Source organism: Eriocheir sinensis, chromosome 44, assembly GCF_024679095.1.
Source record: "Eriocheir sinensis breed Jianghai 21 chromosome 44, ASM2467909v1, whole genome shotgun sequence".
In the NCBI taxonomy this organism is placed as follows: Eukaryota; Metazoa; Arthropoda; class Malacostraca; order Decapoda; family Varunidae; genus Eriocheir; species Eriocheir sinensis.
In genome coordinates, this window is record NC_066552.1 from 14,007,923 (window position 1) to 14,035,900 (window position 27,978).

The window sequence follows — 27,978 nt, forward strand, 5'->3', positions numbered from 1 at the left end:
GTTCTCAAGAGTGTTTATTAGGTTCATGGTACAGAGGAAGGGTTAAACTACCACCAGGATCATAAAACTAACCATGGAAACCCTCAAAACTCCTACGAAAGCCTTATGTGCTTGGGCGCTGAATAGTTTAAGAAAATGACCTCAGCCCAGACTAGCCAGCCCACACCAGCCCGACATCCAGACAGACATCTACCTACCCCGCCCAGCTTTCTCCTTTCACTCGTGGTCGGTAGTGGGCGGCGGTGGTCAGCGGCGGGTGACTGAATTGGGCATATATGGTAGTGCCCTTGTACTCCACCTTGCCCAGACAGCCTCTCTAAGCGGAGATCAATGGGTATAAACTCCAGTCAGAGAGGTGGATGGGAAAGTACTTGTATTTAGATAGATAGATATATAAGTAGATAGATGCAGAGTTAGAGAAGGTATATAGATAGGAAGCTTGGTGGATGGATAGGTAGATGGACCAGCCTCTCTGAAGTATGATGGATGGCTATAACGTACAGTCAGAAAGGTGGATGGGAAAGAACTTGTATTTATATAGAGATAGATGGAAAGTTATAAGATAAATATTGCTAGGAACAGAGACAGAAACACAGGTAGTTAGACCAGCCTCAGACGGCCTCTCTAAGCTATGATCAATGGAAATAAAGCCCACTCAGAAAGATGGAAGGAAAATAACTTGTATTTAGACAGATAGATGGAAAGTTAGAAGATAAATATTGCTAGGAACAGAGACAGAAACACAGGTAGTTAGACCAGCCTCAGACGGCCTCTCTAACCTATGATCAATGGAAATAAAGCCCACTCAGAAAGATGGAAGGAAAAGAACTTGTATTTAGACAGATAGATGGAAAGTTGGAACAGATATGGCAACCTACTCCACCTATGCACTCCTTTCATCCACCCATCAAAACAAACGTCTACTCTTCCCAGGTCAAAGCGGCGCTGGCAACAACTGGGCCAAGGGACACTACACAGAGGGCGCGGAACTCGTCGACTCAGTGCTGGACGTCGTGAGGAAAGAGGCCGAAAACTGCGACTGTCTCCAGGGCTTCCAACTTGCGCATTCTCTTGGCGGCGGCACTGGCTCCGGCATGGGAACGCTGCTCATTTCCAAGATCCGCGAAGAATACCCCGACAGAATCATGAATACGTACTCCGTGGTCCCGTCCCCTAAGGTGGGTGTGCGTGGGTGCAATTCCTACTATCAATTCTTTCTTTGCCTTTTCTCTTGTGCTTTTCATTCCTTGTTTGTCCTTTACTCCATTCCTTCCTCACCCAGCCCTCTCTTCCCTCCTGCAGGTCTCAGACACCGTGGTTGAGCCGTACAACGCCACCCTCTCCGTACACCAGCTGGTCGAGAACACAGACGAGACCTACTGCATCGACAACGAGGCACTCTACGACATCTGCTTCAGGACGCTCAAGCTGCAGAACCCGACCTACGGAGACCTGAACCACCTCGTCTCGCTCACCATGTCCGGCGTCACGACCTGCCTGCGATTCCCGGGTCAACTGAACGCCGACCTCCGCAAGCTGGCCGTCAACATGGTGCCCTTCCCGCGTCTCCACTTCTTCATGCCCGGGTTCGCGCCGCTCACCGCCCGCAAAGCCGTCAGCTACAGGACCCTCAACGTGCCCGAGCTCACCCAGCAAATGTTCGACGCCAAGAACATGATGGCCGCGTGCGACCCCCGCCACGGCCGCTACCTCACCGTGGCCGCCGTCTTCAGGGGCAAGATGTCCATGAAGGAGGTGGACGAGCAGATGCTGAACATCCAGAACAAGAACACGTCCTACTTCGTGGAATGGATCCCCAACAACGTGAAGACCGCCGTGTGCGACATCCCGCCAAGGGGCCTCAAGATGGCCGCCACCTTCATCGGCAACTCCACGGCCATCCAGGAGATCTTCAAGAGGATCTCCGAGCAGTTCACGGCCATGTTCCGGCGCAAGGCTTTCCTCCACTGGTACACGGGCGAGGGCATGGACGAGATGGAGTTCACGGAGGCAGAGAGCAACATGAACGACCTGGTCAGCGAGTACCAGCAGTACCAGGAGGCCACCGTCGACGACGAGGAGGACTTCGAGGAGGAGGAGCAGGAGGAAGCCTAAGAACGAGGACCTGCGACTTCGACGACTGCGATCTCGAGCCTCAACGACTTCGATCTCCACCATTACTACTGCCACTACTATACCATCCACGGAGACTGATGCTACCACCACTACTACTACTACTACTACTACCACTGCTACTGCTACTACAAGAACTGGTGGCTTTTCAATCATCGTTCTTCTCTTTCTGTCCATCCATCCATTATATCTTTCTCTCTCAGTCTCCCATGACATAAACATGACCAAATTTCCTCCGTCTGTCTGTCTGTGGGTTAGTCTCTCTATGAACTCATGTCAATCATATCAGAATGTCAGTGAAAACATATCGAGTTAAACTACAAAAGATTATATAATCTCTCTCTCTCTCTCTCTCTCTCTCTCTCTCTCTCTCTCTCTCTCTCTCTCTCTCTGATATGTGTTCCTTTCACGTAATCACAGCGATAAACACACACACACACACACACACACACACACACACACACACACACGTACAGCTTCGATGCAAAAATACGAAAAAAAACACGAAACGAACGAAATAATTCTCTCTCTCGCCTAGATACACACATGGAAGAAGTAGAAGAAGAAGAAGAAGAAGAAGAACCAGTGTATGTATGTATGTATCGGCAGAGGAGAATGACCCCCTCTCCCTTCCTCCCCCCCATCCCACCCCTTTGACCCCTCCCCTCCCCCTCCCTCCTTCCCCCTTCATAAACAAACAAAAAAAATATATTGGTGCTATTTTCTTCAGCGGAGGATCAAAACAAAGGATCAAAACAAAGGAACATAAGAGCAATCATATGTTCTTTAAAATTCCTTTGTCTCCGCTGTCAATGCTTTAAGTAACTAAGAACAGGAAAAAAAATAAGAGTGTGTGTGTTAACCATTTTGTACGCACCTAACATCGCCTGCCCCGTTCCTATTAGTACGCGCATGTGATGGGAGAGACGTCTGGGCGCAGTGGGTGAGAGGAGATTCCAACCCTGGTACCGCTGCGGGACTTTTGAACCTCTGAGCCAAAGAATAACCTAAAAACAGCGAGGAAGAAAAACAAGAACTAAAACAAGAAAGAAGAACAGGAACAAGAACAATAACAAGAAAAAGAAGAAGAAAAAAAAGAAGAACAAGAAGATCAAGGGGTGACCTGTATCATAAGGAATCGAATAGCAGTTAACCCAAGCATTTAATTAATTGGATCGCATAAGCATAAAAAAATACAATGTTTAATTAAAATCTCATTACCACTTCCAATTGTCTCGACACCTTAGTTCACCTGTTGACAAATTAACATCTGAGCAGTAATTATCATCAAGGGTATTTTTTCTCTCACTCCCTCTGATAATGCGAGAACTAATTGAATGGCTGGAGAGCGTAATTACTGGAACGTGCGGTGACGGGTGATGCAGAGTGGCTAAAGTCGTAGTATTCAATCCTTAGAAGCCTTGGTACATCTATTTCCAAAGGCGGAGGTCGTCGGGGTTCCCAAGGGTGGTTTCCTGAGCCTGGCGGTACTTGTCCAAGGCTTCCGCGCCATGGACGGTACAAACACTCATGGCAACCCGAAGTATCTTATTATTCAACCCTTCGAAGCCTTAGTACATTTCCAACGCCTCTCGCAGAGGTTATCAGGGTTCCCAAGGGTGGTTTCCTGAGCCTGACGGTAGTTTTTCAAGGCTTCCGCGCCATGGACGGGAGAAACACCCATGGCAACCCGATGTATCTTCTCTGCAGCCTTAAAAAAATGAGTCCGTATTTTTAAACGTATCGGTATACCTCAGTTCGCTTGTTTGAATAGCCTCTCGTGGAAGTTGCGGGGGTTTTCAGGGACTGTTTTGTGATCCTAGTGATAGGTTGACACGACTTCAGCGTCTTGAGCGGGAAAAGCACCCATGTAAACCCGGTTGATCTTCTCGGTGGCCTGTTTGAAATGCGCCTCCAAGAAGTTGCTGAGGTTTGCATGGACTGTTTTGTGATCCTAGTGATAGGTTTACATGACTTCAGCGTCTTGAGCGGGAAAAGCACCCATGTAAACCTGGTTGGTATTCTCTGAGGCCTTGAGAAAGTCGTAACGGGAGCCCGAGACGTTTAAAGGTACTGGCTATGGACGGAACAATGGCCCGATGCGTTTGATGCTACGCGTCTAACACACACCTCTTACCTGTTTACTAATTGATCGTGGAATAGTGTTCATCGCAGGTGCGTGTGTCTCGGAACCCTTCATTAATAAAAGAATTACTACCATATGAATGACTTTTAATGTGTCCTCTCTTTGTGTGTGTGTGTGTGTGTGTGTGTGTGTGTGTTAGAGGGCAAACGAAACACAACGGGACACACACACACACACACACACACAATCTTATTCCTGCCGAGTCAGGTGATATTTATATACTTTTTTTTATTTTTTCTTGTTTTTTTCATCTTCAACTGAATACCGCTTTGCATATTCGACTACCACCACTACCACTGCTATTACTGCTACTACTACTACTACTACTACTACTACTACTACTACTTGCTGAATCACGGCTATCGAGGGCTGAGATTGATGTCATGATGAGAGAAGGTTATCATTAGAGGTAGATAACATATAACCTTTAAGATAATGGTAATGGACAATTAAGATGACCAGGTAAAGCACAGTCCACCTCAGGCTCAGAAAGGGAAGGTGTACAGGTAAGCGTGGAGGAGTCATCACACCTGTCTGTCTGTACGTATGTTTACTTTGAGGCATTGGAAGAGGTTACCAGTCATCGTTTGCTTCCTATATTTGTCTGTCTGTTTCAGGGTATAGGAAAGTTATCGGTCATCGCCTTTCTTTGCCTGTCTGTCTGTCTGTGTCGTAGCATTGGAAGTTTTTTTTTAATTCCCTCTCCTTTTCCATTCTCTTTCTCCTCCCTTCCCTATCCTTCCCTTCCTATTATTTCTCTTCCCTTCCCATCCTTCCTTCCTTCCCTTCCATGTTCTTAATGTTCCTGGCTATCCCTCCTTTCCTGTTTCCTTCCTTCCCTTCCCTTTTATGTATCTGCCTCTCTTTCCTTTCCCTTTCCCTTCCTTCCTTCCCTTCCACAATCTCATCTCAATACCTCTCCCTTCCCTTACATACCCTTTTTCTCATCCATTTCTCAACCTCTCCCTTCTCTTCCATACTCACCCTTCGCCACCCTTATCACTATACCTCTCTCATAATCTAACATCATCAGTGTGTAATCAGATCACCTTGTTCACCATACACAACACTTCAAGAGGGATACTGGACTAATCTTGACCCTCACAGATTCGGGTGATTGGTATGCGTGGTGGTGGTGGTGGTGATGGGGGGAGGTGTGGGTGTGTGTGGGGGTGACGTGTGTGTGTGTTTGTGTGTGTGTTACCGAAAGGCTATTAGTGTGATATTCTTTGTTATTATTTTATAAATGTATGGATAGACTCTCTCTCTCTCTCTCTCTCTCTCTCTCTCTCTCTCTCTCTCTCTCTCTCTCTCTCTCTCTCTCTCTCTCAATCTATCTATCTATCTATCTAACTATCCACGATCCTCTAACGTGGATTCTAAACCTTTACGAACCCATCAACAACACATTTTAAATCCTTATCGTACAGGCTGTCTCTCTCTACCCCTCATTAAACAGGCTGACCTCCCTCGTCCATGGCCTGCAGACAGCCTACCCGAGCCCAATCAAGTCTGAAGACTGTCTGAAGCCTGTCTATTGGTCTGTCTGTCCGATCTGAAGCTTCAACATGGAGAGTCCAACACTTAAGGAGCAAGGTAAGAAGAAGGAGGAGGAAGAGGAGGAGGAGGAGGAGGAGGAGGAGGAAGAAGAGGAGGAGGAGGAGGATAGGGATGAAAAACATTTGCCAACACTGTTAAAAATCTGTTAAAAAAATAAATATGAGGTAATTTCTTTCACGCACACACACACACTCTCTCTCTCTCTCTCTCTCTCTCTCTCTCTCTCTCTCTCTCTCTCTCTCTCTCTCTCTCTCTCTCTCTCTCTCTCTCTCTCTCCTCCCCCACCCCCCAGTAATGCCCCTTCTTCCCCCCTCCATCCTTCTCCCTTCCTTTCCCCTCCATCGCATCCATTACCCCTTCCATCTCATCTCTTATTTTTTACCTTCTCTTTCGCTCCCCTTCTTTCCCCTCCATTGAATCCCCTACCCCTTCTCTCACTCCCTAGGGTATCTCCCGCGCCGGTACCTCGTGGCTATCATGGCTTTCCTGGGCATGATTTGTAACTATATGCTTCGGATCAACATGAATCTGGCAGTCGTGGCGATGTCCGTGCAGGGCGGGGGGGACAACGGGAGTCATGCGAGCAGCGAGGCGGAGGAGGTGTGCGGCTTTACCGACGGAGGCAATGACCCGGGAGATGAGGTGAGATGATGCTGGTGTTGCGGGAGGGGGTATGTGTGTGTGTGTGTGAGGGGGGGATCTATCTATCTATCTATTTATCTGTCTATCTATCTCTGTCTCTGTCTCTCCAGGAAGGGACGTTTGAGTGGAACGAATTCACCCAAAGTCTCATCACTTCGTCGTTTTTCTGGGGATATGTATGGACGCAGATACCCGGTAAGTGTGCCCCAGCAGCAGCACCAGCAGTAGTAGTAGTAGTAGTAGTAGTAGTAGTAGTAGTAGCCTATCCACTACCTAACGAATTCTAACCCTATATATCAAACTATAGGGGGCAGGATCGCAGAGCTGTTCGGGGCGAGACGCGTGTTTGGCGGCGCTCTCGTCCTCGCCAGCATCCTCACCTTCTTCATCCCGCTCTCCGCCCAAGACAACCCAACCTACCTCATCATAAACCGCGTACTCCTCGGCATTTCGGAGGTGGGTTTGAGGACGAGGTAAGATTGAGGTTGAGTTGAGAGAGAGACGGTAGAGGTTGAAGGACGAGGGAAGAATGAAGAGTTTGAAGTTTGTTATGGAGAAGTTATGTGAGGTTGAGGTTGATAGCTGAGAAAGAAGTTACAGAGATTGAAGGACTTTGTAAACAGATTATAATGAGGTTTTGAAGGACGAGAGAACTTGTGTAATAGATGCGGAAGACTTATTAACTCTCTCTCTCTCTCTCTCTCTCTCTCTCCAGGGCGCCACCTTTCCCTCCACCCACGCCCTGCTCTCCACCTGGGCTCCACCTAAGGAACGGTCCACTCTCTCCACCATAATCTACGCAGGTAAGAAAAACAGGTGAATTAATAATGGTTTCTCACCTGGGAGATTTTGTTGTTGTCATTGAATTGTTTTGATTTTTTTTTTCTCCGATTTTGAGTCATGTATGTTTTTTCTCTCCCTTCCCTTCTCCCTTTCCCTCCAACCAACCAACTCTTTTTCTCTCCCTTCCCTTCTCTTCCTTTCCCTTTAAATCCTCCTCTCTTCTTCCTTTCTCTCCCTTCCTTACCCCCTACCTAACCAACTTCCCCTCCCTTCCCTTCCCTTTAAATCATCCTCACTTCTTCCTTTACCTTTCCCTTCCCTCCCTTTCTCCCTCCCTTGCCTAACCAACTGTCTTCCTTTCCCTTCCTCCCTTCCTCACTCTTCCTCCCTTTCCCTTTCCTTCATCTCTCCCTTGTCACTTTCCTCCTTTCCCTTCGCCGTAACAGGTTCCCAGGCCGGTACTGTGGTGGGCTACCCCTTAACATCGGCCCTTATCACGTCAATGGGCTGGGAGTCTGTCTTCTACGTGCAGGGCGTTATGACACTCGTCTGGTGCGTCTTCTGGTTTGTCCTGGTGGCCGACTCCCCGCGGCAACACAAGACCATATCGGCGGCTGAGAAAGAGTATATCCTAGCGTCCATTGGCGAGCATAAGAAGATGAAGGTGAGGGGGTTGTGTTGTGTTGGTACCATTTTTATTGCCATTTTTTGCATTTTCATTCCCATTCTCCCAATCCCCATTTTTATTACCATTTTTATTGCCATTCTTGCATTTTCATTCCCATTCTCCCAATCCCCATTTTTATTACCATTTTTATTGCCATTCTTGCATTTTCATTCCCATTCTTCCAATCCCCATTTTTATTACCATTTTTATTGCCATTCTTGCATTTTCATTCCCATTCTTCCAATCCCCATTTTTATTACCATTTTTATTGCCATTCTTGCATTTTCATTCCCATTCTTCCAATCCCCATTTTTATTACCATTTTCATTCCCATTTTCATTCCCATTCTCCCAATCCCCATTTTTATTGCCATTCTTGCATTTTTATTCCCATTTTCATTTCCATTCTCCCAACCCCAAATTTCATTACCATTATCATCACTATTCTCCCATTTTCATTTCATTTCCATCACCATTTTTGCATTTCCATTCCCCATTTTCATCACCATTCTCTCATTCCTATTGTCATCCCCATTCTCCCATTCCCCGTCATCTCCACACACCTTCCCCAATCACCTCCTTCCTACACCTTTTCCAATCACCTCCTTCCTACACCTTTTCCAATCACCTCCTTCCCACACCTTCCCCAATCACCTCCTTCCCACACCTTTCCCAAATCACCTCCTTCCCACACCTTCCCCAATCACCTCCTTCCCACACCTTCCCCAATCACCTCCTTCCCACACCTTCCCCAATCACCTTCCCACACCTTTCCCAATCACCTCCTTCCCTCAAGTCGCCTCCTGTCCCCCTGAAAGCCGCCCTCACCTCATCAAACTATCTATTATAACTATTCTGTCACCCCTACACTTGTTACGACCTCCACCAACCCCTAAACACACCCTCTTCAACCCCCAACCTCTTACAGACTCCTTACACTCTTATGTTCTTATCTTCCAGCCGCCGCCTGTCCCCTTGAAAGCCGCCCTCACCTCCCTCCCATTCTATGCCATTCTCCTTTCCAACATGGGCAACAACTGGGGCTTCTACACCCTCCTCACCGACCTGCCGCTCTACATGAGTAATATGCTGGTCACGGACATTAAGAAGGTGGGTGTGGGGGGGTTGTGTTGTTCGCCCACGGTCTGATTGATGCTGGACCTGTGATTTGATTGACTGTTATTTGTTTGTTTGGTGGTATTTTAAAGTGTTTCTCAGATTTTTTCTTCTTCGTTCATCTTCTTTTCCTCCTCTCCTTCTCATTCAAACTATATTTCTCATTTCGTCCCTCACATTTCTTCTTTTTCTCCTTCTTTTTCTTCTTCGTAATGCTCTTCTCTTTCCTCATTTCATTCTTCAACTTTCCTCCTCCTTCCAGAGTTTACCAGTGGAAGGGATGAAAGAATGAAGCTGCTAGTTAACTCTTGCATAAGGGATCTGGACTGATGGATGAGCAAACTTACGTATTGTTTTGTTTTGACCTCTCTCTCTCCCTCTTCCCCCCTTACAGAACGCCACGCTCAGCTCCCTTCCGTACCTTGGAATGTGGATATTCAGTCTCATCATTAGCAAGGTGGGCGACACGCTCATACAGAAGAACATACTCTCCACGGGGGTCGTCAGGAAGACCGCCAACACCATATGTGCGTGGAGGTGCTTGTGCGGGGTGAAGGATTGTGTCCCTGATATCTCTCCTTTCCCTAATATTCTGTACCACTCTTTTCAATCAATCAGTCACAGTCTCTTCCTCCTCCTCGCGTTACAGCTCAGGTTGGTCCAGCACTGTGCCTTCTGGGCGTAACGCTGGTCAAATGTGATCGCACGGCCACCGTCGTGCTGTTCTTCACCGCCGCCTCGCTCCAGGGCGGAATCTACACGGGCTTCATGGTCAACCATATCGACATCGCCCCAAACTTCGCCGGAACTCTCTTCGGCATAACCAACGCCTTCAGCACCATACCCAGCTGGGTCGCGCCAATGACCGTCGGGGCGCTCACCAACAACAGGGTGAGTGGGTGCGGCTTTCTATTTTCCTTTTATTCCTTCTATTTTTCCGTTCCTTTATTTCACTTTTCCAGCTTTTATCACAAGTTTCCTCACCTTCTTTTTCTTCCCCCAGCAAAATATTGAAGAGTATAGGTCCGGATTGATCACCTACGTAGATGAGATATGATTCCTTCTATTTTCCATTCTTTCATTTCATTTCGTTCTTGTATACTTTATCACGTATTTCTTCTCCTTCTTTTTCTTCCACCAGCAAAACATCGAAGAGAATAGGATCGATCACCTACGTAAACAAGCTACAATTCCTTCTATTTTCCATTCCTTCATTCTACTTCACTCCTCTATCCTCCATTCAATAGTCCTCCATTTTTTTATCCCTCTCCCAGCAAACGTTCGAACAGTGGGACAAGGTTTTCTACATCGCGGCGGCAATCTTCATCGCCAACGCTGTCTTTTACCTCATCTTCGCTTCGGGGGAGGTGCAGCCTTGGAACGACCAGGAGACAGAGGAGGAGCGCAGGAGCAAGGAGCAGCAGCGGGCCGTCAGCATAGTCACCCAAGCCAAGGAGCAGGTGGCTATGGGGGGCGTGCGGGGGGCTGACAACCCTGGGTACGATAACGCCTATGATGTTTATGTGGTTACGCCCCAGACCAAGGATTATATATATGGGAATCCGGCTTATCGACAAAAGTGAACACGTGTCTTGATGTGTTCCCATAAACTCATCTATAATACCTCTATAACGTGTCTGAAACCTCTACGTAAGACTCTACATAAGCCCCATGCGTAGGGTTATACGTATTGGAATCCTGCTTACGGGTGACTGAAAAACTACCTTGATATGTTCCCCTAAACCTCATCTACAATGCCTCTATAACGCATCTGAAACCTCTATGTAATGCCCCTTATAAGCCCACACCAAGGATTATACGTATGTGAATTCTACTAATTGGTGACTCTGAAAAAATGTCTTGATTGATGGCTATGTGTGTGTGTGTGTGTGTGTGTGTGTGTGTATTCTATTTACAGAGCTACATATTTATTTCACTTGTATAATAGTGATAATGTACCTTTTTTAACAGTAATATAATAAGTTTTGCTCTGAGATCTTTTACTCCTATCCACAAACTATTGGTGATAATAATAATAATAATAATAATAATAATAATAATAATAATAATAATAATAGTTAAGAACAGGAACGACAAAAAATAGAAAAAGGAACTCGTATACTGAAGTTCTGATAAGGAAGAAAAGGAACAAAAAGAACAAGAACAGGATCAAAAACAAGAAGAAAAAGAGAGAAAACAAGAATGCAAGATTAGGAAAAACAACAACAATAATCTTTACAGTGTACTCACCACACTGTAGAATCGGGACCATCACAGATTATGATGGCACCAGTCCTTGAGAGGTTCCTGCCCATATATATCCTCTGAAGATCCATGAAAGGGAATCACTGGAAAAATAAAAACCATTACAGATTACGATGGCACCAGTCCTTGAGAGGTTCCTGTCCATACATATCCTCTGCAGATCCATGAAAGGGAATCACTGGAAAAATAAAAACCATTACAGATTACGATGGCACCAGAGTCCTTGAGAGGTTCCTGTCCATACATATCCTCTGCAGATCCATGAAAGGGAATCACTGGAAAAATAGAAAATACTAGATCCAATCAGTCCCCTCAATGAGCAGACATGAACATAGAAAATAGAACAGAAACAGTAAATTTAGTAAAGAGCGGGTATTGAATTTTTTTTTTTTTTCGGTTGTGTCTGGGGGGGGGGGGGGGTTGTGGTAGTTATTTTTTTGTTTGTTTTTGGTTGCAGTGAATGAATTTGCTCTTTTTTGGTTGTGGTTGAATTATTTTGCATTTTTCTTTTTTTGGTTGTGGTAAAGAATATTTTGCATTTTTTTTTTTTTTTTTTTTTGGTTGTGGGAAAGAATTATTTTGCATTTCTTTCCCTGTTTTGGTTGTGGGAAAGAATTATTTTGCATTTCTTTCCCTGTTTTGGTTGTGGGAAGGAATTATTTTGCATTTCTTTCCCTGTTTTGGTTGTGGGAAGGAATTATTTTGCATTTCTTTCCCTGTTTTGGTTGTGGGCAAGAATTATTTTGCATTTCTTTCCCTGTTTTGGTTGTGGGCAAGAATTATTTTGCATTTCTTTCCCTGTTTTGGTTGTGGGCAAGAATTATTTTGCATTTTTCTTCATTCTTTTATCTTTTATTTAATTTTTTTGGTTGCTGGAGGAAAATAAGACACTGAAAGGTGAGATAAAAATGTGTTTATTGACTGATTCTTGACTGGTTCCATCCTTCCTTCCTTCCTTTCAACAACAACAACAGTAAGATCATGAAAGCTTACTATGTCATGGCACTCGGCATCTTAAAAATAATTATATTCTTAGGAAATATAGCACAAAAAAAATATATATATGTAGGCAGGCATTGAGGATTTAGTTTCGGTTTTATGAGACTGACACACACACACACACACACACACACACACACACATTGAAGAGGTTTGGGACACTCTAAAACTGACTTCACATGCGTGTCGGACTATCGGTCGAATTCGTATACAATCAGACTCCCATTTTGACTATTTCCTAAGGCCGCTGAGAAGATTAACTGGGTTTTCATGGGTGACTTTCCAGGTCAAGGAGCAAAAGGTCGTGTATAACTATCACCAGCATCACAAAACAGTCCATGAAAACCCCTGCAACTTCTACAAGTGGGTTTTCAAACAGCCCACAGAGAAGATTAACTGGGTTCTCATGGGTGATTTTCCCATTCATGGTGCATAAGTCATGTAAATCTATCATTGGCATCACAAAACAGCCCATGAAAACCCCTGAAACTTCTACGAGAGGCTTTTCAAACAGGCGAACTGCAGCGCCGAGACATTTAAAAATCTGGGCCTATAACAGAAACTTATTTGACACCACAGAGTAAGGAACAGAAGACACATTAATGGCTACGTAAGTACTCAAAAGCTAGTCACCAAATACTAAGGCTAAATTATTGCTATTAACACAGACAGCTACTTGTATAGGTATCATTAACAAATTCATGACTAACAGAACTAACATATGAATTGGCAATCATGAACAAGTAACAAATTAGTTCTCAAATGCTGGTTAACACTATTTTGTTCCTGTAAACACACATTAATACTAGATACATGAATAACATAGATATTAATATGGTACAGAATATAATTAAATGAGAGTAAATTCTGAAATATATGGAATCTTAGCATCACACACACACACACACACACACACCAAAGAAAAAAAATCTAATTGGTTAACATAGTGAGGCACAGTTATGGCATATGCACCCAACCTCCTCTACTTACTAACACTACATACACTATCTCTGTTCATACATACATACATACATACAGTGCCATAGTTCTACACTGCAGGTCTTGTGGGAATCATAATGAAAAACAAGGGATAGTTTGTTAAAAAAAATTTAAAAACTATCGCTAACTTACCTCTATCAACACAAGACAGCTGACTCTGTGCTAAGGCTATTGCTAATGCTATTACAACCGCTAGCAACATGGACGACTACTTCTATATTATGTTCCCTCTATATAATTCTCTCCTCCATCCTCCTATTATAATTATCAGTCATGGGTTGATGTATGTATTTTTCTAGGGTTTTATTTAGGTTTTCAAGACTTAAGGTTATTTCACTAGAGTCATACGTTAATGTATTTTTCTATGGGGATTCAATACTCTTATGTACTTCCCCAGAGTCATGGGTTAATGTATTTTTCTAAGGGGATTCAATACTTTTATGTACTTCCCTAGAGTCATGGGTTAATGGACTTTCTAAGGGGATTCAATACTCTCATGTACTTCCCTAGAGTTATGGATTAATGTATTTCTCTAGGGGAATTCAAGACTCCTCATGTACTTCCCTAGTAATGGGTTAATTTATTCACACGATGGTAATGGGTTTGAATCCCCTCACCAATGGGTCTGAGTGGTCTGGATATCTATGTAAATTACTCCTAAGGGTTGAAGCACTGTGCCCTGAGGTCTCTTAACACAGCCTTAGCTACATAAAAATGAGCAACATCTCTATACACAAAGCATTATATAAATTCTTCCTCTATCAACCTAACAAAACATCACAGCGAAAGAGGTATGTATGTATATGTACGTGTGTATGTTCGTATATTGCACTCCTCGGAGATCACAGAACGTCCGACAGAAGAATCAGATCTTACATAAAACCACAACCTTGTGAAACCTTATCGTTGGCATTTCCCCGAACTAAATGAAGGAACTCAAATGCATGTAATGGATGCAATACTCTTTCTCTCTCCCTTCTTACTAAAGGCTAAGGGAGTGGGGAGTAATTGAGGGAGTGTGTTCTAAAGGTTACGGCATCATTCTCTATGGAAGTGAGTGTGAAACAATGGCTTGCACACCTTACAACCACACAACCTTCCAAGAATGTGACAACCTTATCACTGGCATTACCCTGAACTAAATGAACCGAGTGTGGAAGTGAGTGTGAAACAATGGCTTGCACACCTTACAACCACACAACCTTCCAAGAATGCGACAACCTTATCATTGGCATTACCCTGAACTAAATGAACCGAGTGTGGAAGTGAGTGTGAAACAATAGCTTGCACACCTTACAAACACACAACCTTCCAAGAATGCAAAAACAACCTCATCATTGGCGTTTCCCTGTACTAAATGGAGTAAGTGTGTGGCCATAGCTTGCCAGGCTCACAATATAGAACCTTAGAACTATATATGGAACCTTACAAACCTAGTGGGCGGTGGAGCGTCAGATGAGCATGGTAGACTTAAGCAACCAGGACGAAGGTTATAAAGGTGACATAACAAGACTATGAGATGAACACAACCCTTACGCAATAGTTAATAAAGTAACGCATAGGAAAAAGGTAGGAAGATGGACACATTCGACATTAGTAAATAAGACTGCAAGCTCTCCCTTCCTAAGCCATTCCAGTTCCATCCGTGTCAGTCTGCCATAACCTGTTCCATACAAGATTTATATGACACTCTTATGGGTTAATGGCTACAGTTCAACATGGTAATTTTCTTTCTCCTTGATAGCAATAGCATGGTGTAATTAGGCCATGGAAAAAGTCATGCTGGTTAAGTACATAGAAATCAACAAATATCAGTCTGGCATGACCTGTTCCATACAAGATTTTAATGACACTCTTATGGGTCAAAGGCTACACTTAACACATTACTTTTCTCCTTGATAGCAATAGCATGGTGTAATTAGGCCAGGGAAAAGTCATGCTGGTTAAGTACGTAGAAATCAACAAATATCAGTCCGCCATAACCTGTTCCATACGTGATTTAAATGACACTCTTACGGGTTAATGGCTACAGTTCAACATGGTAATTTTCTCCTTGATAGCAATAGCATGGTGTAATTATGCCACGGAGAAAGTCATGCTGGTTAAGTACATAGAAATCAGCAAATATCAGTCTGGCATAACCTGTTCCCTGCAAGATTTAAATGGCTCACTCTTACAGGTTACAGTTTATAGGGTGCCTCTGTTTTCTTGGCAAGGGAGGGCTTGGAACACAGCCACTGGACAGCACTGGACATAAGCCACACTCACTTGTATATCTGTATCATAAATCTATGGGTTAAAGCTACACGCTACCAGTAACAACAACACCCTAGCTAGCGTCTACCTAACAGTAAAGGCAACAGTACATTACTAGCCAGCCAGCCAACCACTCAACCAGATAGCCAGTCAGGCAGCCAACCAGCCAGCCAGATAGCCAGTCAGCCAGCCAACCAACCAGCCAACCAGATAGCCAGTCAGCCAGCCAACCAACCAGCCAGCCAGATAGCCAGCCAGTCAACCAGATAGCCAGCCAGTCAGTTAGCCAGCCAGCTAAACATGTATAAAATTGGACGGTATAATGTTTCTCTATTGCACACTAAAAGAATTCCATGGCAAAGTACTCCATGATATGTGTTTGATAAAACTTATGTTCGTTTCAGTCAATCATCTTCACAGACGCAAGCAAGAAGACCGAGCACAGCGTGCCTATGTAAACTTCAGTCAGCTGTTTTTTGTTTACGTTCCTTATAAAATTCTTGGTCCGTTTCCTTCACTGTTGAATAATGACGATGGAAGTAGTCGTGAATGCACCCGTGATATAAGAATACTGCCCGATACAGTTGAAACAGGAGGTGCATATGTGTACGGTAAACATACATAGATATACAAAGAACTATGAGAGCTAAAAATACACAAAAATACTGTTAGTTAGATATACAGAAAACTAAGAGAGAGAGCTAAATATACACAAAAATACAGGTAATTAGATAAAGGAACTGAGAGCTGAAAATACACAAAAATACAGGTAGATAGATTTACAGAGAACTTAGAGAGAGCTACAAATACACAAAAATACAGGTAGATAGATTTACAGAGAACTTAGAGAGAGCTACAAATACACACAAATACAGGTAGGTAGATTTACAGAGAGCTTAGAGCTGAAAATACACAAAAATACAGGTAGATAGATTTAAAGAACTAAGAGAGAGCTACAAATACACAAAAATACAGGTTGATAGATTTAGAGAACCTAGAGAGAGCTCCAACTACACAAAAATACAGGTAGATAGATTTAGAGAGAACTGAGAGAGAGCTCCAACTACACAAAAATACAGGTATATAGATTTAGAGAGAACTGAGAGAGACCTCCAACTACACAAAAATACAGGTAGATAGATTTACAGAGAACTTAGGGAGGGCTACAAATATACAAAAATACAGGTAGGTAGATTTACAGAGAACTTAGGGAGGGCTACAAATACACAAAAATACAGGTAGGTAGATTTACAGAGAACTTAAGAGCTGAAAATACACAAAAATACAGGTAGATAGATTTACAGAGAACTGAGAGAGAGCTACAACTACAGAAAAATACAGGTAGGTAGATTTACAGAGAACTTAAGAGCTGAAAATACACAAAAATACAGGTAGATAGATTTACAGAGAACTTAGAGATGAAAATACACAAAAATACAGGTAGATAGATTTACAGAGAACTTAGGGAGGGCTACAAATACACAAAAATACAGGTAGTTAGATATACATAGACTAAGAGAGCTGAAAATACATATAAATACATACATAGATATACAGAGAAAAATCAAGGAATGTATTAAACAGGAATTTAGGAGTATACAACAAGGTGAAGGTAGGAAAGGAAAGTGAGGTGAGGTAAGGTAAGGTGAGGTAAGGTAGGGTAAAGATGAAGGCAGAAAGAAGGTAAGGTAAGGTGGAGGTAGGAAAGGTAAGGTATGATAAGGTAAGGTAAGGTAAAGATGAAGGCAGAAAGTAGAAGGTAAGGTGGAGGTAGGATAGGTAAGGTACGGTAAGGTAAGGTAAAGATGAAGGCAGAAATTAGAAGGTAAGGTGGAGGTAGGATAGGAAAGTGAGGTAAGGTAAGGTAAGGTAAAGTGAGGTAGGAGAGGAAAGTTAGAGGATGGGAGGTAAAGATGAGGGCAGAAAGAAGAAGGTAAGGGAGGGAACAGCAGGGGAAGGTAAGGGTAAGGAAAGTGAAGATGAGGGCAGAAAGAAGAAGGTAAGGGAGGGAGGAGCAGGGGAAGGTAAGGGTAAGGAAAGTTAGAGGATGGGAGGTAAAGATGAGGGCAGAAAGAAGAAGGTAAGGGAGGGAACAGCAGGGGAAGGTGAGGGTAAGGAAAGTGAGAGGATGGGAGGTAAAGATGAGGGCAGAAAGAAGAAGGTAAGGGAGGGAACAGCAGGGGAAGGTAAGGGTAAGGAAAGTGAGAGGATGGGAGGTAAAGATGAGGGCAAAAAGAAGAAGGTAAGGGCAGGGGAAGGTATGGGTAAGGAAAGTGAAGATGAGGGCAGAATGAAGAAGGTAAGGGAGGGAAGGTAGGGGTAAGGTAAGGGTAAGGAAAGTGAAGATGAGGGCAGAATGAAGAAGGTAAGGGAGGGAAGGTAAGGGAAGAGGATAGAAGAAGAACTAAGTAAAAAATGATAGACAGAAATAATGAAGAAAAAAAAACGTAAAAATAATAAAAGTTAAAAAAATATTAGAAAATTGAAACGAAAAAATTTAAAATAATGACAAAAATGAAATAAAAAAACAAGAAATGAGAAAAAGAAGAATTAGAAGACTGTGCGCTAAGAAAAGGTACCACAAGACATGACACACTTACTAACACAATACTGACACCTCCACCACTACCGACAACCTCCTCAGACACACATAATCAAACAGGAGACTCGACAGGCGTGGAAAATCTCACTGGTTCTCATAATACGGGAAAAATACATGACGTCTCGGGGGGTTAAAAATACACATGGCAACGTCGACAGCACTTCACTGATTTACAAAGGCGCAGCGAGTCTCGTTGTGTGACCTTGGCTTGCTGGGAACGAAGGGAAGCAAGGCACGGCAGAACACAGTGACGGAGGAATATATATGTTGACTCATTCACCCAAGCGTTCTCTCTCTCTCTCTCTGAAGGGCCTCCATACACACACACACACACACACACACACACATACAGAGAGAAAGAGACAAAGAGGAAGAAACACTGATGAAGGAAATATATAGATAGATACACACACTCTCTCTCTCTCTCTCTCTGAAGGACCTCCACACACACACACTCACACACACACTCACACACACACACACAGACATCCCCTTACCAGCCCTATAAGCCAGTGGGCGAGCAACATAGTTGGCAGGTCTAGGCTTGGGTCAGCGGGTCACTCGGGCGGCGGCGGGCGAGGAACTTTGGCCCAGTGAGCTTGATGGCCGCAGCGCCGATGGGAGCGGTCACCAGGATCACCATGACAGCAAGGGTCACCACCTGCCGGGGAACACAGTTAGGTTAGGTTAGGTTGAGGGTATCTTCAAACACATGACAGCCAGCACCTTATGGTATAAATCAACTAAGAATGAGAAAGAAAGCATGTATGAATGACCTTTAGTAACTGTTTGGGGTTTTGTTAGGTAAGGTAGGGTAAGGTAAGGTAAGGCAAGACTCTCCCCCACACACCTGCTCTCCTCTGAATATGTCCTCTGCAGTGCCGTCATTTTGCCTCACATAGTCCAGGGCCTGAGATCCGATGGCCGCCTGCAAGGAAAGAATGGTAATAACAATACTAATAATAAATCAAAAACACTACATACACAGTTAATACATCCATACCTAAAGCCACCTCCCCTGGTTCTCTGTCTGCCCTGACTTTTGCAGTTTTTGGCTTTCTACCTCTACGAAAACTTTTGCCAAATATGTGTATGTGTATTTACCTATTTGTAGTATACAGGGCCTGAGTAGTATACAGTGTGTGATCCCCTAAATGATTGAGAATACCAGCTTAACACCTTGACTGTGGATTTCCTACCAGATGCTAAAGCTAAAGGAATGGAACAAAAGGCGGCTGCTACAATTCAGTGAAGAAATATGTAAAGTCCTGCACCTTGGGAGAGGATCTCCAGCATACCAATACCACGTGGGAAACACTCCACTATCCACCACAGAGCCAGAGAAAGACCTGGGACTGTATGTTACCAGTTTACCAGTGAAGGCCAAATCTGTGCCAATTGCAGCGGACAGGTTAAAAATTCCCTCTCCTAGTCCCCTGCCACTCCCCCTCCTCCACCTCTTCCTATACCTGCACAGTGGCCTTGGGTAGCCAGGCAATGGCAATGAAGAACCTTTCCAGCAGCGAAAACCCAGCACCAGCCACCACCAGGAAGGAGGTGGCCACACGCAGGCTGAGACACACCACCAGGACCAGCAGACCCCAGCCTATGGTGCCAGTGTCTATGCTCCCGACCTGAAGGGGAAGACTGGGGTAAACAGATGGAAGGATAGCAGAAGATATTGGCAAAAAAAAAGGATATGGACAGTAGGAAAGAAAGAAACACTGGCATAAAAAGGGATACAACATATCATCAATTTCACACATCAATATCTGCGGTGAGAGAAACAATACAACAGACAGTGGAAAGGGATAGATAAGTTAAGAGAAATCAGGGAGGAGGAAAAGGAAGATAGAAAAAGAGAAAGAACGTCAATCTATCCTTACATCAATCTCCACTCCGATGAGGACAAACAGAGCTGGCTGAAACACCTCCCAGAGCACTCGGTAGTAGACTGTCACCTCAGCATCCTGGGACAAAGAAAATAAGCAAGTAAGTAATTAAGGAGGGAATAGATTTAAATGAACTATATCAACAACCTCCTATTGATTACCAGGTTGTCCCTCCTTCAGTAAGAGAGTAAAGGAGGTTCTATGTATTTAAATGAACACTATAAAGAACATCCTATTCCTTACCCAGTTGTCCCTATGTTGCAAACTGTGTAATGAATATATCTGAATGAACAACATAAACTCTCTCCTATTCCTCACCCACTTGTCCCTCTATTGATAAGTCTGTAAGAAAGGAATATATTTAAGTGAACACAACAACTAAGCTACTATTCCTCACCCACTTGTTGCTCCTTCAGTAAGAGAGTAAGGAGTACATCTAAATAAGTAACATAAACAACCTTCTATTCCTCACTCACTTGTCCCTCTGTTGATATGTGTGTAGGTAAGGAATATATGTGAAAGATAAACAAAAAACAGCAATCATTCCTCACCCAACTGCCTCCCCGTCGCCAGCCCAGGCCCGTCACGAAGGCCAGGGACAGAACAGCGATGGGGCCGGAGCTCTTGAGTCCAACCTGGGCGGGAGAAAGACAAACAGAAGATGAAATAATGCTGAAACAGAAGCGCACATATGAATAGTAAGTGAAAATAAATGCAACTGTAAATGAACCAGAATGAAAATGTCAGCATATTAATTAATAGGTAAATAAATAGATGTAAATGAGGAAAAATGTATCTATATATCCTTACTAATGAGTTTCTATACAATAAAGTGAAGTCATTCTGTTGATTTATAGCATAAGTATGTTTGAAGATACCCTAAACTTAACCTAATAAAACCCCAAACAGTTACTATAGGTCTTGACTCAGAAAACTCATATATGCTTCCTTACTAATGAGAGTTTCTGTACAACAAAGCGAGGTCATTCTTTGTTGATTATATGGATTCACACACACATTAACTACTCTCTTACACCCATGCATCTCTCCCTCTCACCTTGTAGCTGCCAAACATGCCCAGCGTACCAAGGCAGAAGAGCAACATGAACTTGTACGCCGGCCTGTCCTTGCTCTCTCGGTGGGGCAGCAGCCAGCACAGCGCCCCGAACACCGCCCCATACACCAGCCCCGCCACCACCTCCAGCGGCCCCTTGGCTAACGTCCAACCCAGCGATCCTTTGGGGGAAAGAGAAGAAAGAGGCTGTAATTTTAGACATTTTGAAGCTCAGAGAAGAGAAGGAAAGAGAGGGAAGGGAAGGATTGGGTTGAATTCTTAGATGTTTCAGAGGTTGCAGAAGAGAAAGAAAGGGGAGACAAAGAGAGGAGAAAGGAATGAAAAGAAAAAAAGGAAAGCAACACAAGGGAAGAAGACATAAGGAGACACAAATAACAATACAAAGAAGAGAAAATCAACACATGGTACCACTATAAAAATTGCCTTTGCCATGACGGGCTTGGGCTGACCACCAGGACCCTGAAGAAAGCCTACCGGCGCTGCAGACGAAGACGTAGAATAAAAAAAACTAACGCAAGAGCCCACACTGATACGAACCCTCAGCGAACGTCAATCCCAGCATGACCGAGAATCCTGTGATGGCCAGAACGTCATCGAGGCTGGCGGCGGCGATGACCAGAGTGGGGATGCCAGCCTCCACCCCATAGCCCTCCTCCCCCAGCCTCAGTAGCCCTGGAACGACCACAGCTGGGGAGACCGCTGCCACGATGAACCTGGGGAGAGACAGGGAGATAACTTTTTTTTTCTTACAGTAGAGGAAACAGTTCAAGGGCAAAAAAAAGGAAAAAATAATGAAAAAAAGATCACTACCAAGTTGGTGTTCACAGGTGGTTCCACACGGGGAGTTAAGTTGGTGTTCACAGATGGTTCCACCCCACATGAACACTTTCCAATGGCTTATAAGGAGGTTAATCAGTTTCTCATGAGTGTTTCCTTAGGTTCAGGGTACAGAAGGAGGGTCAAACTACCACAAGGGTCATTGAACTGCCCCTGGAAATGCCTAAAACTCCTACAAAAGACGAGATGTTTAGGAATATGACCCATGGATAGATAGTATAAATAGATAGATTGATAGAAAGACATCACAAATGCAGGAATATTTACCATGGATAGATATAGATAGATAAAGAGAAAGAGAGAACCCACCATAGACAGACAGACCCACAGCACTCAACACGTACATGGACACACAGACAGACAGGAAGAAAGACACAACAGAACTCATCACAGACAAACAGAAACACCACACACAGACAGACAAACAGGAAAACAGAGTAAAATCTCACCCCAACATGAAACTCCACAACCAGGGCAGGCCAAGGAGGAGTTTGGTCATGAGGGCGGTTGCCACAGCCTCCACCATGCAGGGCAACAGGGCAAGACGCAGCACCACACAGCTCAGCTTCCGCAGCGCCTCAGGGTCAAGCCCAAGCCCGGCGCGGAGAAGGATGATGACCAGGACAAGATTTCTGAGGGAGGGAAGAATGGGATTAAGGAAGGGAGGGAAAGAGGAGGGAGAGGGCGGAGTTATCGAGTCTGCCATGTTAGATTTCTGAGGGAGGGAAGAATGGGAATAAAAGAAACAGGAAAATAGAAATAGGTAAACACACACACACACACATACACACCTTATCACGGCAGACCAATAGACATCCACGCTATGCCCCACGTTGTTTATGCCTGGCACGCTCTTGAACAGAATGCCCGCCAGGAGGCTTCCCAGGAGTGGCGGCATGGCCACAGCGGAGGCGAGGCGGGCAGCCAGCACGGCAGCCACGTACAGCACGGCCAGGCTGAACAGGTTACCCCCTGGCAGAGCTTGGCGGCCAGTGATGCAGACCAGGCAGCCCCAAGCGGTCAGGACCATCACCACCCATAGCAGAGTGTCCCCCACCTGAGAGCAAAGAAAACGAGTCTTGTTATTTCTTTTATTTATTACGTTTATTCCATTTTGTTAAATCTTTTCTTTTTATCATTGAAGATGGGTTACTATAAAAAAACAGGTCAGTTCTCACACCTTGCCGTGGGGGGGGCAGGTGAGGGAATACTTGAGGTGCTGTGCTGTCGTGGGGTGTTCAGGCAGCTTGTGGTTCGCCCGCAGGAGGCAGCTGCAGCAGCCCTCACAGCGGCCCACTTCACCCCCCCTGGCAGGCAATCTCTTCTCCTCGGAGGTTCTGTCCCTCTCCCATTCCTGCAGTTTCTCCTCCACGCTTGGAGAGCCTAGAAAGGGAGTGCAAGGGATATGATAAGTAAGCATGTATCAGTATTATTCAATGTATCTATTAGTATGTGCTTATTAGTATTTACATGGAATACATAACTGCATCTAAGGGTTAATGCCTTACCGATAGGCAGTGTGGCCGCCTCACTGTACGCTGCACTGCGATTGTTGAACTCTGGCGTGGCATAGCCGTCGCTCTCTTCCACGCCTCCGACATCAGGCTCTGGGGGAAGACACGTAGCAAAATAAACTCATGACTCATGCACACACAAATACCAGCTTTCTAATTCCCTTTCTCTACCTAACACAGAATTTGGGGAGAAATTTATAGCTAATATCCAAACAAGAGAATACATATGACTTTCTCTTCCTAACACAGAAGCTGATATACATGCATATTAAATAAGCAAAGATCTTTTTCCTCAACACCTCTCTCCTCCCCATCAACTTACCACTCAAGAACTTCACCTCCTTATACTTAGTCTCAGAAGCCATCAGTGCACTCGGTTACGTCTGTGTTTATGCGTCTACAAGCGTACGTGTTTGTCCCTTAGGATATTGAAACACCTGCTTGGTCCTACAGATGTGTGGGAGAGACAGGCACAGAGACACATGAGGCGCATGCAAGAGGACAACAACAAAGGTGAATCTCTCTTATCTCAGCTTATCAGATGAATGTAATTTCTTTTTCTCTATCTCTCAAGGTGACCATTCAGCTCTCCTAACAGGGTCTGAAAGTGCTGTGTGTGCAGGGAGGGAGTGAGGGAGGGAGGGAGAGAGAGAGAAATGAATAGAAGAGAACTAAAGGAAAATGTGAAGGGGGAAAGAAATTGATATATAAGAATGTGTGAAAAGAAATAATAGAGCAAGAAATTACTAATATGGAACTACACACACACACACACACACACATGACCACACATATATATCAGTGATACCCTAAAATATCCTTGACACACATACACACACACACACACACATTCTTATTTGGCTTTAAAATGGCTATCTCCTGAATACTGAAAGGGGAGGTGGAGGAGGAGGAGGAGGAGGAGGACAATAAGGTTAAATCACAGGACCATTTTACAATTCTTTCCCTCTCTTACTCCCATTATCACCATCACCATCACCACCACTGCCATCATCACCATCACCATCACTGCTTACACATCACCAGCCATTACTATACAAGGGCCTTTCTTGATGTCCTTCACCTCAATACCTGATGTGCATAGAGTCACAGATATTGCAGAAAAATATCACCCTCAGAACTGCTACCAACCAGTATTCAACCTAACACAAAGACTTCTACTAACAACTGAATGAAGTACTAATGCTTGGAGTGAACTGGAGGAGAAGGTGGGCCAGGTAAGACACACCCACGAACTTAAAACCAAGCTGGATAAAAATATACAGGACACACGACAACCCAAGACTCCCACACACACAGACACACACGTCACCTCAACCACAGCACAAGCCAGACTGACAAACAATTGACTCACCCGAGGCTGCGTTGTTGGAGGCATCACTTATGGACAATTGGCTGGCCGTCCTTGTGTGGCGCTGTGAAGGGGCTCTGCTATCCACTGGGGGGAGGTTTTCAAGGGTGTCTCTCTGCCTGGTGGGGGAAGGGGCAGGGATGGAAGGGGTGGAGGTTGTAGTGGTAGTGCTGGTGGTGGTTTCTTGCACCTCTGATTTTGCCTCCTTGTCCACCTCATCTGTGTAGAGAAGGTAAGAGTTGGGTAGATCTGAGGGATGCTGGAGATAGGTTGGACATGCATGGCAAATGAGAGATGCTGGGAATATCAGGAGAAGGATGCTGGGGATACTTTGACATGTGTGGAAGAGGAGAGATGATGGAGATGGTTTGGACATGTGTGGAAAATGAGAGAAGTTGGGTCTATCAGGAGGTGGTTTGGACATGTTACATATAAGAGCATTGTCCACTTATTGTTGCAAAATGTTTTCTTCATCATGTTAACTTTCTTAAGGTATATATATACAGCAGTGTGACTAGTTGTAAGTTCTGTATGTATGGAGGACAATCACAAAACCCATACTCACCCTCCCTCTCGGCCGGGTCCTCTGCAGTGCCTTGGGGTGAGCCTGGCAGTGGGTCTTCATAGGCCAGATTTACTGGAGCCACCAAGTCGTCTTTCTGCCCATCTCCATCACCCCCCAAGAGCTTGTCCGGCATGCTGTCTGGCTCCATGGCGACCTGTGGCTCTCTGTGGCTCTGGACATTTGTCTGGGAGGAGGAGAGGATGCTGTTTGTCTTGGAAGAGTAGAAGATGCTGTATGCCTTAGAGAGGATGCTGGTTGCCTTGGAGAGGATGCTGCTTGTCTTGGAGAGGATGCTGTTTGTCTTGAAACAGGTGAAGTTGCTGTGTTCTTGTACTCTAGAAGCATACTCATGGTGACATCTTTGGGGTTAGTCTCTTCCTCTCAAGTGTCCCTCCAGCACTGCCCTGGGAAACAAAAGATTGGGTTAGGGATTTGTTTTTTCATATTTCAAAGCAAGGAAATATAATAGATCAGGGATTTGTTTTTCTTTTTTTTATAGCAAGGGAAAATAATAGATTAGTTCAGGAATTTGTTTTTCTTTTTTTTATAGCAAGGGAAAATAATAGATTAGTTCAGGGATTTGTTTTTCTTTTTTTTATAGCAAGGGGAAATAATAGATTAGTTCAGGGAATTTTTTTTCTTTTTTTTATAGCAAGGGAAAATAATAGATTAGTTCAGGGATTTGTTTTTCTTTTTTTTTATAGCAAGGGAAAATAATAGATTAGTTCAGGGATTTGTTTTTCTTTTTTTTATAGCAAGGGGAAATAATAGATTAGTTCAGGGATTTTTTTTATAGCAAGGGAAATAATAGATTAGTTCAGGGATTTTTTTATAGCGAAGGGAAATAATAGATTAGTTCAAGGATTTTTTTTATAGCAAGGGGAAATAATTGATTAGTTCAGGGATTTTTTTTTATAGCAAGGGAAATAATAGATTAGTTCAGGGATTTTTTTTATAGCAAGGGGAAATAATAGATTAGTTCAGGGATTTTTTTATAGCAAGGGGAAATAATAGATTAGTTCAGGGATTTTTTTATAGCAAGGGGAAATAATAGATTAGTTCAGGGATTTTTTTATAGCAAGGGAAAGTAATAGATTAGTTCAGGGATTTTTTTATAGCAAGGGGAAATAATAGATTAGTTCAAGGATTTTTTTTATAGCAAGGGGAAATAATAGATTAGTTCAAGGATTTTTTTTTATAGCAAGGGGAAATAATAGATTAGTTCAGGGATTTTTTTTTTTAGCAAGGGGAAATAATAGATTAGTTCAGGGATTTTTTTTTATAGCAAGGGGAAATAATAGATTACTTCAGGGATTTGTTTTACCTTTTTTACAAGAGGAAATAGATTAGTTCAGCAACAAAATAGACCAAACAAAAGAAAAAAAGGAAAACAGGCCAGGAGAGAGGTCAATTTTAGGTCAGCCATAGACAGACATTTAAAGGTTTAAGCTAACACAATCACCTATGGCCTTTTATACTGTCATGTGGTCTGGTAATGAAGGTCAGGTGATCAGGTGTCCCCACCCACATATGATGTCACACTCCCTACCCACATAACCACACTGTCTATATGGTACTCCCTACCCACATAACCACACTGTCTATAACTCTATATGGTACTCCCTACCCACATTAGCACTGTCTATGGCACTCCCTATGACACACTCCCTACCCACACGAACACACTGTCTATGGCACTCCCTATATATATAGTACCGGTACATATGACACACTCCCTACCCACATAAGCATTGTCTATGGCACTCCCTATGACACACTCCCTACCCACATAAGCATTGTCTATGGCACTCCCTACCCACACGAGCACACTGTCTATGGCACTCCCTACCCACACGAGCACACTGTCCATGCCACTCCCTACCCACATAACCAGTCTGTGGTACTCCATAAACTCCCTACCCACATAAACAGTCTCTGGCACTCCGTTGCAGTCCATATAGTGCCATATAACAACTCGTGGGCTGGCGTGGCTGTAGTTTTCTGGCACACTTAATCTTTTTCACTAAATAAAAAATAAATAAATCCTCGTAAGGCTGGACAAGTAGGCGAGTCAACACCTTTCTTTTGGCCACTCTTGACTTTTCTCTGTTGCGGGAGCGGTGAGTAGCGGGATTTTTTTCTACTCTTTTTGTTGCCCTTGAGCCGTCTCCTTTGTTGAAAAAAAAAATGACCCGTGACCCGTGACATGACACCTGACAGCCTCTACCCATATAGTTCCCCCGGCCATATCTCGCTTCCCACTCAACGAAATACCCTTGTGTCGCCATATATAAACCTTCAAACCAAAAACAGGTCAAATTTCAACATAAATTCTCACCGCATAGGCCTATAGGCGAGGCAGAGGAGGTGGGGGTTTATTTGCTGGCTTCCTCAGTCCACCCAGCCTCTCCTGCTAATAGTTATGCCTGGCACGCAACGCCCCCGCCAACACAACGTTCCCGGCACTGTCTTGCCTGGCACATGGCACCACTAGAGGCCCATGGAGATAAGGGCGGCAATACGCTCTCCCCCGCTCAAGGCCGCACGCACACTGCCCGC

General features: G+C 44.1%; 3 protein-coding genes and 1 long non-coding RNA gene across 37 annotated transcripts in view; 3 read left to right on the forward strand and 1 right to left on the reverse strand.

The window, feature by feature from the left end:
• Nucleotides 1-4,355, forward strand: part of LOC126980598 (tubulin beta chain-like) — an 8,644-nt gene extending 4,289 nt beyond the window's left edge. The window contains exons 3-5 of one of the 2 annotated variants that reach the window (XR_007733392.1): nt 934-1,178; nt 1,303-3,928; nt 4,064-4,355. Coding sequence is in view for 1 of the 2 variants with exons in the window: in XM_050830695.1 (XP_050686652.1) it covers nt 934-1,178; nt 1,303-2,115 (1,058 nt within the window). In the remaining variant the exon portion in view is untranslated. Of the gene's footprint in view, nt 1-933; nt 1,179-1,302 lie in introns of both variants that reach the window. The other variant, XM_050830695.1, reaches the window with a different exon arrangement.
• Nucleotides 4,356-4,736: 381 nt separating this feature from the next.
• LOC126980597 (putative inorganic phosphate cotransporter) lies at nt 4,737-11,037 on the forward strand. 2 transcript variants are annotated; one of them, XM_050830693.1, is made up of 11 exons: nt 4,737-4,785; nt 5,739-5,875; nt 6,285-6,481; nt 6,592-6,676; nt 6,789-6,937; nt 7,197-7,284; nt 7,711-7,928; nt 8,891-9,040; nt 9,441-9,573; nt 9,696-9,937; nt 10,321-11,037. In XM_050830693.1, the coding sequence occupies exons 2-11, from the start codon at nt 5,848-5,850 to the stop codon at nt 10,627-10,629; spliced, it is 1,599 nt and encodes a 532-aa protein (XP_050686650.1). In that variant the 5' UTR covers nt 4,737-4,785; nt 5,739-5,847; the 3' UTR covers nt 10,630-11,037. The 2 variants fall into 2 exon arrangements, with proteins under 2 accessions (XP_050686650.1, XP_050686651.1); XM_050830694.1 differs by lacking the exon at nt 4,737-4,785 and adding an exon at nt 4,798-4,819.
• A 259-nt stretch (nt 11,038-11,296) lies between these two features.
• Nucleotides 11,297-27,973, reverse strand: LOC126980596 (sodium/hydrogen exchanger 9B2-like). 7 transcript variants are annotated; one of them, XM_050830686.1, is made up of 15 exons: nt 27,758-27,973; nt 25,420-25,823; nt 24,858-25,073; nt 23,480-23,578; nt 23,152-23,354; nt 22,763-23,028; nt 22,421-22,603; nt 21,672-21,847; nt 21,117-21,295; nt 20,611-20,694; nt 20,054-20,137; nt 19,637-19,801; nt 19,018-19,095; nt 18,665-18,828; nt 11,297-11,394 (listed from the first exon to the last, which is right to left on the reverse strand). In XM_050830686.1, the coding sequence occupies exons 2-14, from the start codon at nt 25,565-25,567 to the stop codon at nt 18,706-18,708; spliced, it is 2,004 nt and encodes a 667-aa protein (XP_050686643.1). In that variant the 5' UTR covers nt 25,568-25,823; nt 27,758-27,973; the 3' UTR covers nt 11,297-11,394; nt 18,665-18,705. The 7 variants fall into 7 exon arrangements, with proteins under 7 accessions (XP_050686643.1, XP_050686646.1, XP_050686645.1 ...); XM_050830689.1 differs by lacking the exon at nt 11,297-11,394 and adding an exon at nt 11,473-11,489; XM_050830688.1 differs by lacking the exon at nt 11,297-11,394 and adding an exon at nt 11,512-11,586.
• On the forward strand, nt 11,861-18,064 carry LOC126980603 (uncharacterized). 26 transcript variants are annotated; one of them, XR_007733414.1, is made up of 4 exons: nt 11,879-17,498; nt 17,565-17,619; nt 17,782-17,823; nt 17,890-17,981. It is a non-coding gene; the product is annotated as an uncharacterized LOC126980603 (long non-coding RNA). The 26 variants fall into 26 exon arrangements; XR_007733411.1 differs by adding an exon at nt 17,671-17,726 and having other exon boundaries at nt 11,879-17,589; nt 17,808-17,823; nt 17,890-17,905; XR_007733410.1 differs by lacking the exon at nt 17,890-17,981 and having other exon boundaries at nt 11,879-17,324; nt 17,391-17,498; nt 17,701-17,849.
• Nucleotides 27,974-27,978: the final 5 nt, after the last annotated feature.